General features: G+C 46.4%; 1 protein-coding gene across 2 annotated transcripts in view; it reads right to left on the bottom strand.

Moving 5' to 3' along the window:
* Positions 1-13616, bottom strand: part of PLEKHG5 (pleckstrin homology and RhoGEF domain containing G5) — a 419500-nt gene that overhangs the window by 370694 nt on the left and 35190 nt on the right. The window contains exon 1 of one of the 2 annotated variants that reach the window (XM_088447755.1): positions 5225-5304. The exons of the other annotated variant lie outside the window; for it this stretch is intronic. Coding sequence (XP_088303881.1) covers positions 5225-5228 — 4 coding nt within the window. The 5' untranslated portion in view covers positions 5229-5304. Of the gene's footprint in view, positions 1-5224; positions 5305-13616 lie in introns of those variants that run through there. 2 annotated transcript variants of the gene reach the window in all.

The following is a 13616-nucleotide window of genomic DNA, read 5'->3' on the forward strand; positions in this document are numbered from 1 at the left end:
TAGCCGGGTCTCGCACATGCGCACGTCGGAGCCGGCTCCGACGTGCGCATGCCCAGTGGGCAAACATCGACCCGGTTGCGAGCGCTCAGCGCTTGCGACCGGGTCTGAATAAGGCCAATAGTCCTTCTCTGTTGGATCTCCTAAGCGAGGAGATCCAACCTGTGAGGAGGGTGGTAGCGGGTCCTAATTTCTTGGGCCCGGGCTTGCTGGAGGGGCCCCGGTCTATCCCCCCAGCGGTAGCAGTCTCTCTCCCCAGCCCAGCATATGCTGCTGTATGTTGAGCTACGGTGGGTTCAGGGGGGCTGCTAAACTCAGCAGCAAACTTCCCTGCCTGCACCTGATGTGCGGGAGGAGGGGGGGGGGAACAATTGCATTTATCGCCAGGGGAGTTTTAAGAGAAGAGAGGGCCCGTGTGCAGACTCAGTATGGGCCCCTTCCTCTCTGGCAGCGCATTAAATTCTGGCTTGGAGCCAGAACCTACTGTGCACACGTGGGTCTCCAGGAAAACGGCATCGCTACTGAGCATGCGCAAGTCACAAGGAAAATGTCCGCCTCCATTTCACCAGCGATTTTTGCTGCTCTGCAGTGCCAGCCCGGGACCAACTGGGGACTGCACAGCCTCAACCCCCCGAATTAGGTCAACTGTTGATACTTCCTTTATTTAGCAGTACCAATGGGGGGGAGGGGGTTCGCTGGCAGCAATTTGTGTGTGCGGAGAGATTGAGGATACCTGCTCGGTCACGGAGGCATTAGCTTCGGGACCAGCCAGCCCATGGCCGTCATGAAAAGGTGCGGAGCCAGAGCCACCTGTGTTTATGCCGCCCAGTAGTTGTGACAGGTGGCTCTGAATAAACACACAAGGCATGTGGTCAGAGATCTGCTCGGTGACTTCTAATATCCATTTCCGGTAGGGGGTGTATTATTATCCCAGATATTATTCCCTCTTTATCACCCCAAACTGTCACAAAACAAAACAAAAATCAAATGTTTCATAACAAGTGTATCATGACAAGGTTCCTACAGATGAATATACCCCGACTATAGTAATAGAAGGGAATTCCTTCAGATTGGACTGGAGCATAAAGGCTCTATTGGGCAATCTAGTTACACATCTCTGTTCTAATATACTGTATATAATGCAGGCAAATACTCAGCCCATCATTCCAGGTCTTCCCCTCCCCACTATCTTCCACCACTGGCCAAAAGACCTGAGATATAACATGTGAGGAAGAAGATCACACTGAGGTCTTCCGATATACAAAGTGCGCTCAGTTTCGATTTAAATAAGAAGAGACTTCGACGGCGCAGTGCTTTGTTTTACTATCTTCACTTGCAAAACAGTCAACCTATAGTTATTGGCAGGGCCGTAACTAGGGTAGTGCGACCAGTGCCATGGCACAGGGCAGGGGCGCTGTCACTTTTCCTGTTTATTATCATTCTTGCTTGTGCTTCCTCTTATTTCATCCCCAGCATCTCCTGGCCTTCCCAATCTCTTCTGATAGAGCCAAAATCACTCCTGGCCTTGCGGTTGAAAAACCCAACCGCAGGCTTTTGCTCGCAGTTTCGATTGTCGCGATGGTCAAGACCATCGCGACCATCATCCTGCACTCTCGTATATGCTGTGGGTGGTGACCCTAAGCTATACGAGCGTCCAGGAGGACGCTCCATATTAATGGAGGTGGGCCCTGATTCAGAGCGAGCGCTCTGGTCAGAGCGTCCGGCTCTGAATCAGAGCCATTATCCATGTCCTTGTCCTGCATTGTATTGTATTGTATTGTATTGTATTGCACTGTAAGTCACTTTTTTGGTTATGTACATTGTAAGGCGCTGCGGAACACTTGTGGCGCCATATAAATAAACGATAATAAAAATAATAATATATATTTTCCACAGAAAGTGCATTGTGCTATTGCAGACATGCTAAGCCTAACCCTGTATACTGTGCTGTGCTTTCCAAAGCAGGTCGTGCTCATATGTAAATGCTGCACTGATATTAATCTGAACTGTCTTACAAGAACCACACAGTGAAAACAATTGTCCAGTCTGTAATACCTGTCAGTTGTCTTTTCATAAGTATGAAGCATTTGACTTGTCCGTTCTCTGGCAACACCAAGGATGGAAGATTATTGATAATACCCGGGCCAGACAACGGAAATTATGGAAGACAGAACAGTCGGCTAATTCTAAGCCCTTCAAACACTTAGCAGATCCTGAACCTCTGTCTTCTCCAGCTCGTAACTTGGAAAAGCTCTCCCGGGTTTATAGTAGATCAACAGAGTTGCTATGAATTGATGCTTGAAACCATTTTGCTGCATAATTGACTTTCAAAAAGAGAATTCCTCAGTTTAAGTAAAGAAAGCCATAATCCAAGCAAGTTTCATTGCTATATATAACTTTGTTCATGTTAGTAATGCACGGGGGTACAGATATGAAGAACTGTAGCACGCAGTAAGATTACATTTCACCGTGTATGTAAATTTGCAGGCAGCCTGGCGCCCTGTTTTGGCATTTGAATTCAGCTGTTGTCTGACTACAATTCCCATAGTTCTCAGTAAGTGATATTATGCCAATGACCATGCAGATACTACAGTGCCAAGCAAAGTGTTCATGTCATTTTCTTTCAGTGTAGGCAGCCATTTTTGTTGGCTAAGCCATGCATTTAAAATTCCTATCCCAGTACCCGTCCACGCCTCCTCCATAAGTGGGCGTGGCCGTATCAAGCTAGGGGAGTGCGCACAACGCAGTGGACATGCCAACGTCACAATGGACAAAGCCATGTGCCGACATGACTATAGGGGCAGGCCGATAAGAGAGCCCCTACCGATCTTTTGGATCGTGAATTGTAAATTGTTACGGCGCAAATATCGTCAGGGAAAAGCAATCCTTTTTGGCACAAATGGCTAATTGCTCATGGACAGAACACGTCTCTAACAATGGAGGCAGTGTATAAAGTGCTATTATCGATCCGGCCTATACATCGTCCTGGCTGCCTACATCGATTGGAAATTGCACCAAGTTCACAACTTACTAAATATCTCATTTTTTATTAGAGATGTGCAGGCTTGGATAGGTTCCAATTTTCCCGCCAAGTTCGGATTTTTCCCACCAAAAATCGTGTCGCAGAAAGAGGCAAAATGTCATCTTTCATGGACAAACATCATCTTCCATAGACTTTTGTCCAGGAATGTTGATGATTGTCCATGAAAGATGACGTTTAGCCTCTTTCTGAGACCCGATTTTTGGCGTGAAAAATCCGAACTTGACGGGAAAATTCGAACCTATCCGAGCCTGCACATCCCTATTTTTTATACATATATATATATTGAGCGCCGCAGTGGAACAGACGTGTTCCACTTAGCTCCAGAGACCCTGCCAGAATATACGGCGTATTTGTTGTAAAATGCCTTTATATACTGTGCATCCTGCATATACTTGCTCTGCGCCATCCAGGTCAACAAGCGTGTAACTGTGAGTGCAGCTATACCAGTAACTAATTCCGCTATTATTGCTATTAACTCTGCATACCACCACCAAATACCTCCCATCTTCAGGTGAGTCGGAACGAACGTGCCGACCTACATAGCTGTGGGACAGTCCCCCCAAATTACGTTTGACCAGACGAAATCAAGACAGATGGGAGGTATGAGCGAGCCAATACTCCCAACAAAGGGAGCTTATCAATTCCTCAGGAACTAATAACATCACAGAGTCTCGGGTCCCTTTACTAAATGAATGCTGTCACAGGGCACCACTGCGCTTGTACAGTAGATAGAGATTATGGATCTTCATCCACGGGCCCACTCACCCAAATCCTGCTACAGGGCCCGGGAAAGGATTGTTATGATCCAGTCCATGAGGCACTATGTGCCTCATATCTCAGCAATGTCATTTGTTCTTATTGAACTGATTGGCTGAATTTTGGTTCGTCCTTAAATATAGCGCTTTCTACTGTGCACGTTACACTATAAAGGGCAATATAATATTCCTATAATATGTATATGTTTTGGGGACGTTATGCCTGTGTTGTATGTAAAATGCTTAAATGCTAAAGGTGGGTACACATTAGACGCTATTTCGACCGATGCGACGGATCAGACTGACATATCGTCAAAATTGGCTAATGTGTATCCACAATGCCGGGCCATGCGCGCTCCCGTTTGGTCGTCAGTTGCATCGTCAGGTCGGCTCTACATGCAGCTCAATCTGACAATGCTGACGACCCCATGCAACAGGATGAAGCCAGTACCGACATAACGGGCAGCCGGGCGGCCACCAGGTCGTGTAATGTGTACCAGATGCACGATATATTACATCGCTGGGTACACACATCGTTCAGTGTATACCCAGATTAAGGGGGAGATTCATTAAGCTGCATGGTTTCATAGGAACGTGATGCACTGTTGCAGGAGCGCACATTGCGGCTAATTACCGGTGCGGTGCAATTCTATTGGGTGCAGGCAACAACAAGCAAGGTTTGCTCCCAGGATAAACCACTTTACAGTAGTGAAAAATTAATCTCTCCCTATATCCTTACCAGCAGTATAGCAATTAAATAGCATTTTCATACACTACATAATATACCTTCATGCTCAGTCACCACATCAACTGCTGCGTCATCATCTAATAATATATTATTATTTAAATTGTGCATGGGCCATGAAATACAGGAGCATATCCATGGCAATAGGAAAAACACACTATTATTAAATATTGCAAAATATGAACCACAGTGTGCATATGAGAGCTAACCATGGCGGATTTGTACAGCATGACATTAACATAAAAATTCAAGGTCAGCAACTCAGGTGCATGTACTGGTACTTACAAATATATATCATTGTAATACTAAATATCATACGAAGTGCACTTGGTGTGTTTTCTACGTGGAATCACAGACATTGGACAGACACCAAGACGTACTACATCACATCAACAATTAACACTAGGTTAATTAAAGAGAAAAAATGCAGCGTAAGGTTAAAAAATATTGCCATACCAGTGATAAAATGGGAATGTATTGGTCACAAACCTCTGTGTGTCCTACAGTAGCTGTCACCATTGAAGGTTAATTGGTTAACAAGTGCTTGATCTGAGTATTCATCTGTCTCACAGAACTGCTGCACAAACACAGTCATCCAGGCAAAAATCCCCTGATATTCTGTCTTTGCCAATGCAATGTTGTTGCCCTCGTTGTTGCTACTGTGAATATAATTCATCAACTCACCCATTGATTTCGCTAGTGGCTGTCTCTCCCCCTTCAGATTTGCCCCAGTCTTGTCGCCTGTCAGGAGGGTTCTGTGAGGAGAGAGCTTAAGCTCTGTAATGCAGACTGGCTGAGGAAATGTGTTTATCTCCTTTCCAGCCTGAGAAAAATGGAGCTGAGAAGTCTGGCCTCAGAATTATTTTTGATCGACAATGATAGGCAATTATTAAAAAAAAAAAAAAAAAAGGTATTCTTTTTGAAAGTGTTAGTCGTAACTTCCAAGGACCCCAGTATCCCCGAATGAACAAAGTGAGAATTGACTTATGGTAAAAGCAAAACCATTTAAACAGATCTTCACTAAATATACAGAATTAAACAAGTCTTTTTGTTTTTTTCTCGTTCAGTAACTATAAAGTGATTTTCCATTGTACATGAAAGGGTCCACTTTGTACGGGAGCCGAGATATAAGGCCAGGCAGCGGGTGAGTCATCGTGACTGATTATAGTGTGTTTGAATTTATTAATTTATGCTCTCTATCTACATAAACACAGAGAGCTGGTATAATTCATGTGACAAAATGGAACATAACATCCTAAAAAGATCAGGTCAGATATTTATGTTAAACAGCGGAAAAAACTAAAAAAGATCTATTGCGTAAATAAAAAAGAAAATATATTATCCTTGCAGCAGAGGGCAGATACAGGACTAGCTTGGTTGCTTAAATACAAGGGGCTATATTTACTAAAGTGCAGGTTTTGAGACGTGGAGGTGTTGCCCATAGCAACCAGTCAGATTCTAGCTACTATCTTCTAGAAGGTGCTAGATAAATGTTAAGTAGAATCTGATTAGTTGCCATGGGCAACGGGATGCAGTTGAAATTCCGGCAGTCGGGATGCCAGCACTGGGGGGGGGATAGTTAGTTTTAGGCTCTTGGGGGGAGGGTAGGTTTAGGCACTGTGGGTAAGGGTTAGGTTTAGGCACTGGGTGGGAGGGTTAGGTTTAGGCACTAGGGGAAGGGTTAGAGTTAGGCACTAGGGGGGAGGGTTAGGTTTAGGCACTGGGAGGGTTAAATTTAGGCACTGGGGGGGAGGGTTAGATTTAGGCACTGGGGGGGTTAGGTTTAGGCACTAGGGGGGAGGGTTAGGTTTAGGCACTAGGGGGGAGGGTTAGAGTTAGGCACTAGGGGGGAGGGTTAGGTTTAGGCACTGGAGGGAGGGTTATGTTTAGGCACTGGGAGGGAGGGTTAGGTTTAGGCACTGTGGGGAGGGTTAGGTTTAGGCACTAGGGGAAGGGTTAGGTTTAGGCTGTGGGGAGGGAGGGTTAGGGGTAGGGTTAGGATACTTATCCAAAAGGTGTCGGTATCCTAACTCTGTCAGGATGCTAGCATCGGGATTCTCACCGCCGGCATCCCGTACCCAACCCATGGGCAACATCTCTGAAAACTTCTATGAACCCGCACTTTAGTAAATATACCCCAACTAGTGGTGAAAATAATGGGGACAGGCAGAATCTAAGTGTATGTAAGAAATAAGATGAAGCAACAAAGTTCCATTAGGTATTATAATAAGTACAAGATGGAAGGAGCTCCACATATGCTGTATTGGACTTTTTATTGGGGTTTACAAACTAGATGCTCTGCGAAATATATCAGTACATAATGTTATAAAACTAAAGGTACAAGAATTTTTCTTTTGACTGTGGTAGCAGGGCCGTAACTACGGTAGTGCGATCAGTGCCATGGCACAGGGCACCACAGGGCAGGGGGCACTGTTTGGGCCTGTGAATTTTCCTGTTTATTATCATTCTCACTTGTAGCTTCCTCTTCTCTTATCCCCAGCATCTCCTGGCCTCCCCTATCTCTTCCCTGGCCCTTCCCCATGAGACCATGGTCCTTTTTGCACTATTTAAAAAATGGGGGTGGGGGGGACGCCAATGCTCTTTCTGGCACAGGGCACCAAAAAGTCTAGTTACAGCTCTGTGTGGTAGCACCCCCTACTCCCTAAGAACAAATTGAAATCATTATACAGTGAGATATAGGGAATAACGCTAAAATCCAAAATACACAAAATATTTCCTAATGCGATAGACGCCCTTTCTCTTTTCACAAATTGTATTTAGGTTATAGAACCAATCTGCAATCTCTTTTTATGGACTAATTAAACACGGGTATCGTTTTTCTGCTTGCGGAAAATTGGATCGTCATAGCCCCCTTCCCCCACACAACGCTGCAAAATGCGCATTGCGCAAGAAGGGGGGGGGCAGAACAGTGGTACCAAATTATGGCTATGGTGCCTGTCGTTTAAGTACGTAACTGGGTGGTCGGCTAAGTTTAGTGTGGGGGTGGGCTCTCCCGAGGTGTGCGTATGCACAGATCCATTTGTTTTCAGACTGATCTCTTGTGCCAAGGCAGAGTGGGGGCAATTGCGCACTGATAGTGATGACGGCTATTTGACCAAGAGTATGGATAGGGGCGTTGCAGAGATGGAAGCAGTGCCGATGATTACGCAGTTGAGCGATTATCGGTGGTCTGGGCATGCGGCTGAGTCGTACTGCGCCATGCGTCAAGCTTCATTACATATGTCGCTCGCAGAGAGGATGTGTTTTCAAAATGATTGAAAGGCAGGGTCTGTTTGTGAGCAGAAACGGGGAGGGCATATCGCGACCGTTTTCGGGTCTGTCTGCGACTGTGATCCCGTACGCAGTCCAAAGTGCGCCAGTGACTCCATGGGGTTACTCAGAAGGTTGATAATAGACTGATCTGCTACCAAGCTGCGTCTTTGTACGCAAAGCCGTCCGGTGGATGTCTCAATACAAGCCCAGCCACTGCATAGAAATTTGTGGCTACGGCGGCATTCAGGTCCTTCTCTGAATCAGCTCCTTAGATGTGTGCCACTCAGCATATGGTTGAAGATCCACATTTTTAGGGCCTGATTCAGACCAGCTCACTAGTTGCGGCCGCTCGCTCCCAGCGTATGGAAATTCAGCTAAGTGACGTCAAGGTAGCCGCTCGCCCGGCAAGGCATAAGCACGCCCACTATGTCTGGCCGAGCGATCACTTTGTGTTTATAGACACCCACTAGCCTGTCTTTAGCCGGCCACTTGCGTACGTCATCTCCAGGAAGTATATACAGCCATCAGTACATCGGGAACCATTGAATCTGACCGCCGCGCTTGCGGTTGTCTGTACCCTACCACAAGCACTGCGAGCAGTGTAAAAATCAACGAGGTGACATGTACTATGACGCTGCCTGTTAATTATGCACGCCTCTGAAACGGCAGTGAAAGCACTCAGGCACGCCTGCGTCCACAACTCCACTCCCCCATTACTACTGCCCTGCCCCTGTTACCACCCACAAACGGCCTCTCCTGTCACTCATTCCACTGGGCTGTCTCTGCAGGACGAGCAAGATATTTGCAATAGCTCGTACTAGTTTGTGCACGCTCACTGCGAACTACACGCATGCACACATTAGTGAACATCGTCTGCAATGAGCGGCCGCTTGCTAACGTCCGGCTCTGAATGACCTCCTTAGTTCAATGCACATAACCCTGAATCAGCCCTATACTCTGTAACTTAGCAACCCCTGCCTTATAATATGTTGCCCACATCACCATTAGGATTGACCACAACTTTTTGGTGTCTTGAAATGAGCATTGGACCGAAAAAATTGTTGTTGCTGTGTTTCAGATATAGCAAATTGCATTTGCTTTGTTTTATTTTTTTTTTCCTTGAAAATGTGTGTTGATAAAGTAGCCATTATTCAGTTCAATCTCCGAATAAAATATATTGCAGTCACCATATAGTTAACTTCACTACGAAAACGAAATCAACGTTTTCTAAATTCCCATTTTGCTGGTAAATATCCATAAATTCTTAATTGATTGCCGAGACAAGTCCATTCTTTCCACTGCTAGTCATTGTTACCCAAATATGTCAAAAAATACTTTTGAAATCTTTGTGTGGAAAATTGTTTGGCTTTCACAAATACATTCCCTCTCTAAGACCAGATATGAAAAAATATAAATCTGTTTTCACAGGTGATAACATTCTTTCATGCTTGTAGGGAAAAGGAGAATGTTTAAAGGTTAAATGGAGAAATGCATAGAATTGAATTTAATGCGCTGTGCCAGACGCTTTGCGGGCAGTTTGACAGTATCGTGGATTACCTTTGACCTAAAATTAAAAAAAAGGAACTGGGTGAAGTTTGAAATGTGACTGGGGCTTAAGAGAATTTCAAGTTGTTCGATAAACAGTCTTTGGTAGAGCCCATATACAGTATTGTATCATTAAAAGGAAAACCACCTAATATAAACTGAAAACATAAGAAAATATTATTCGCAGGGGTCAATTATAGGACTATGGGGTCTATGTACTAAGCCAGAGGTGGCCAACTAGTCAGAGGCACAGAGCCAAAAAATATCTGTGGTCAAGTTGAAGAGCTGATCGCATGAGCACGCCTTCGGCGCGTGCAACAATGGGGCGTGGCCTAGCTGTCACAAGGCCACGCCCCATTTTTGTGGGCACGCCTTTGGTATGACATTCCCAGGAGCATGACCTTGTGTCACACCCCCGTTTTTAGTCACGCTGGCGGTGAGCCCAGCACATTGAAAATACACAATTTACATAAAGTTCCCAATATAAATTTTTCACTGTTGAAGTGAAATAAAAAGCCAGAGCAATATAGAAAACATTGAAATAGCCAAGTTCACATAAAATATACAGAAACAATCCAGAGCCACATAAAATACAAAGAAACAATCCAGATCTACATAAAATACACAGAAACAAGTCAGAGCCACATAAAATACAAAGAAACAATCCAGGTCCACATAAAATACACAGAAACAAGCCAGATCCACATAAAATACACAGAAACAAGCCAGATCCACATAAAATACAAAGAAACAATCCAGATCCACATAAAATGCAAAGAAACAAGCCATATCCACATAAAATACAAAGAAACAATCCAGCTCCATATAAAATACACAGAAACAAGTCAGATCCACATAAAATACACAGAAACAAGCCAGATCCACATAAAATACACAGAAACAAGCCAGATCCGCATAAAATACATTTAAAATACACATCCAAATAAAATACATCCAGAACCACATAAAATACATTGAGAAAGCCAGTGCCCATTATGCAGTGTCCCCCTGTAGTTGTGCCCCATATGCAGTGCCCCTTGTAGTTGTGGCCATTAAGCAATGCACGCAGTAGTTGTGCCCCTTCTGCAATGTCCCCTGTAGCTGTGCCCATTAAGCAATGCCCCCTGTAGTTGTGCCCCTTCTGCAATGCCCCCTGTAGTTGTGCCCATCAAGCATTGCCCCCAGTAGCTATGGCCCTTATGCAATGCTCCCTGTAGCTGTGCCCATTATGCAATGCCCTCAGTAGTTGTGGCCCTTCTGCAATGCCCCCTGTAGTTGTGCCCATTAAGCAATGCCCCCTTGTAGTTGTGGTCCTTATGCAATGCCCCCTGTAGCTATGGCCATTATGCAATTCCTCTTGTACTTGTGCCCATTAAGCAATGCCCCCAGTAGCTGTGGCCCTTATGCAATGCCCCCTGTAGGTGTGCCCATTATGCACTGCCCCCAGTAGTTTTCCCCTTTCTGCAATGCCCCCTGTAGCTGTGCCCATTAAGCAATGCCCCTAGTAGTTGTGGCCCATCTGCAATGCCCCCTGTAGTTGTGCCCATTAAGCAATGATCCCAGTAGTTGTGGCCTTAATGCAATGCCCCCTGTAGCTGTGACCATTAAGCAATGTCCTCAGTAGTTGTGCCCCTTCTGCAATGCCCCCTGTAGCTGTGCCCATTAAGCAATGCCCCCTGTAGCTGTGACCATTATGCAATGCCCCCTGTAGTTGTTCCCATTATGCAATTCCTCTTGTACTTGTGCCCCTTCTGAAATGCCCCCTGTAGCTGTGCCCATTAAGCAATGCCCCCAGTAGCTGTGGCCCTTATGCAATGCCCCCTGTAGGTGTGCCCATTATGCACTGCCCCCAGTAGTTTTCCCCTTTCTGCAATGTCCCTGTAGCTGTGCCCATTAAGCAATGCCCCTAGTAGTTGTGGCCCATCTGCAATGCCCCCTGTAGTTGTGCCCATTAAGCAATGATCCCAGTAGTTGTGGCCTTAATGCAATGCCCCCTGTAGCTGTGACCATTAAGCAATGTCCCCAGTAGTTGTGCCCCTTCTGCAATGCCCCCTGTAGCTGTGCCCATTAAGCAATGCCCCCTGTAGCTGTGCCCATTATGCAATGCCCCCTGTAGTTGTGGCCCTTATGCAGTGCCTGCTGTAGCTGTGCCCATTAAGCAATGCCCCCAGTAGTTGTGCCCCTTCTGCAATGTTCCCTGTAGTCATGCCCCCTAAGGTAGTGCCCCCAGTACTAGCTCCTGGCCACACCCCTGTGAAGAAACTTACCTGTCTTCATGCTGGCACCGCTCCACGCCATCAGGGCTCTCGAGTCCCGTGTCGCTGCTGCTGCTTCTTCCGCTGCCTGCTGGATCTAACTGGATCCAGCAGGCGTGCGGACTCCTCACATCGCGGGTGATGTAACGATGTCACTCACGCACTGCATCACTGGGAATGCTGGACTCTGAAGTGACCAGAGGCTTCTTTAGTCTCTGATCGCTTCAGAGACCAGCGTTCTCAGTACTAGTGGGGGTCTTTCGAGCCGGGAGCCGCATCGGAAACTCAAAAGACCCGCATGCAGCTCGAGAACCGTGGGTTGGCCACCCCTTTACTAAGCCTTTCAGAGAAATAAAGTGGATGGAGATAAAGTATCAACCAATCAGCTCCTAACTGTACTTTTCAAACACAGCCACTTATTTGCACATCGAAATCCCTGCAGTAGCCATTGGAAATAGCTCCAGCCCACCTGGGACAGATCAGAAGAGATAAATGGGCTAATGCCATCTCCAGATAATGGAAAGTTAAGCTTTTTGGATCTTGTTACAGTAAATAGCCCCAGTAATGCCAACCCCATGTCACAACCCGGGCTTGTTACCCCTGTCGTTGGGACACTTACTGTTCCTGTGGCCAGTCAGCTGACTCCCTGAACTCGGTCCGTGTGTCTCCTGCCTTCCCAGTGAGACGCAGGTTCCATTGTTTCCGGCCTGCTAGGCCACAGCTCACATGCGGCCAGCCCCGAAGTACTGCTGTCCCGATCACTTGATCGATCCGGCCAATCCTTAGCCAGTCTGAGTCAGCCGGGACCATCTGACGCTGCTCATCCAATCCTGGCTAACCCCTGAGTATATATTCCAACTGCTGTCTCTCAGTCATTGCCAGAACAATGTCTAGCTCAGTCCTGACAGAGTGAAGCTCGGCTGTGCTCAGTTTACAGTCATTGTTATCCTGCTGGTGCAGTTTTGTTCTGCACTAACTATCTATGCCATTCTATTCCTATATAATTAGCATCTTGCACAGGTAATTCCAGCTTGTTCCAGTGTGATGAATATGTGCTACACCTGTGCAAAGCATCCACCTGTCTGCTCAGGTATATCAGCCGTTCCTGCTTCCCTGGTTCCGTGCCAGGTTATTCTACAGCTACCATCCATTCCGGTGTTCGGGTTGTGTCCGGTCCTGTCATCTCAGTATGCTCCCAGACCACAGAGAAAACCCAGTCCAAGCCTGGTAAATACTTCTGCCAAGATCTGACACTCAGGTGTCCTGGATTACAGAACCAAGTAAGAAGAGTGCTTTATTATTATCAATTAACAACCCAATTCAGTCTGGTTAATCTACTGCCATACTCTTCTCTGCTACATACATCATACCATCCACAACGGAATGGGCATGTAATGCTGGCAGTCGGGATGCCTCCTGTCAAAATACAGACAGCAGCATCCCGATGGTTGGTATCCTGACAGAGGTCAGGTAAGTATACTTATCCTCCCCCTTCTCCCCCCAGTGGTGTCTAACCCTAACCCCCCCTAGGGGTGCCTAACCTCCCCCCCCAAAACCTAACGCTAACCCCGCTATCCTACCTAAACCTAACACTCCCCCCACCGTGGCTAACAGCTAAGACGCCCATGGCTTACCTCATTCGGGCTGGCGCCTTGTCTGTATTCCGGCGCCCGGATTAAGATAGCCGTCAGTATTTTGATGCCTATGTTAAGTCCCGTGTCGGGCTCCCACCGTCTGGATTCAGTTGTCCACCGGTCTGTTAACTACATCCCATCCACAACACCGACGTCTCTGGTGGTCTAGTGGGTACGATCCGGCAACTCTCTGTCAAGACCTGGGTTCGATTCCCGGTCAGGGAAGCATCTATTTCACATGTCAAGAAAACATTGGTATAGAGTGCATCTCTGAATCAGGCCTAGTTTGGGAATTACGTATATACTTTGCAGGCACTGAAAAGTTAACAGTATGTTACCATTCAGGGGATGGCTGGCAACTTTCAGGCT

This window comes from Taudactylus pleione, unplaced genomic scaffold (genome assembly GCF_031769625.1).
Source record: "Taudactylus pleione unplaced genomic scaffold, aTauple2 ptg000437l, whole genome shotgun sequence".
In the NCBI taxonomy this organism is placed as follows: domain Eukaryota; kingdom Metazoa; phylum Chordata; class Amphibia; order Anura; family Myobatrachidae; genus Taudactylus; species Taudactylus pleione.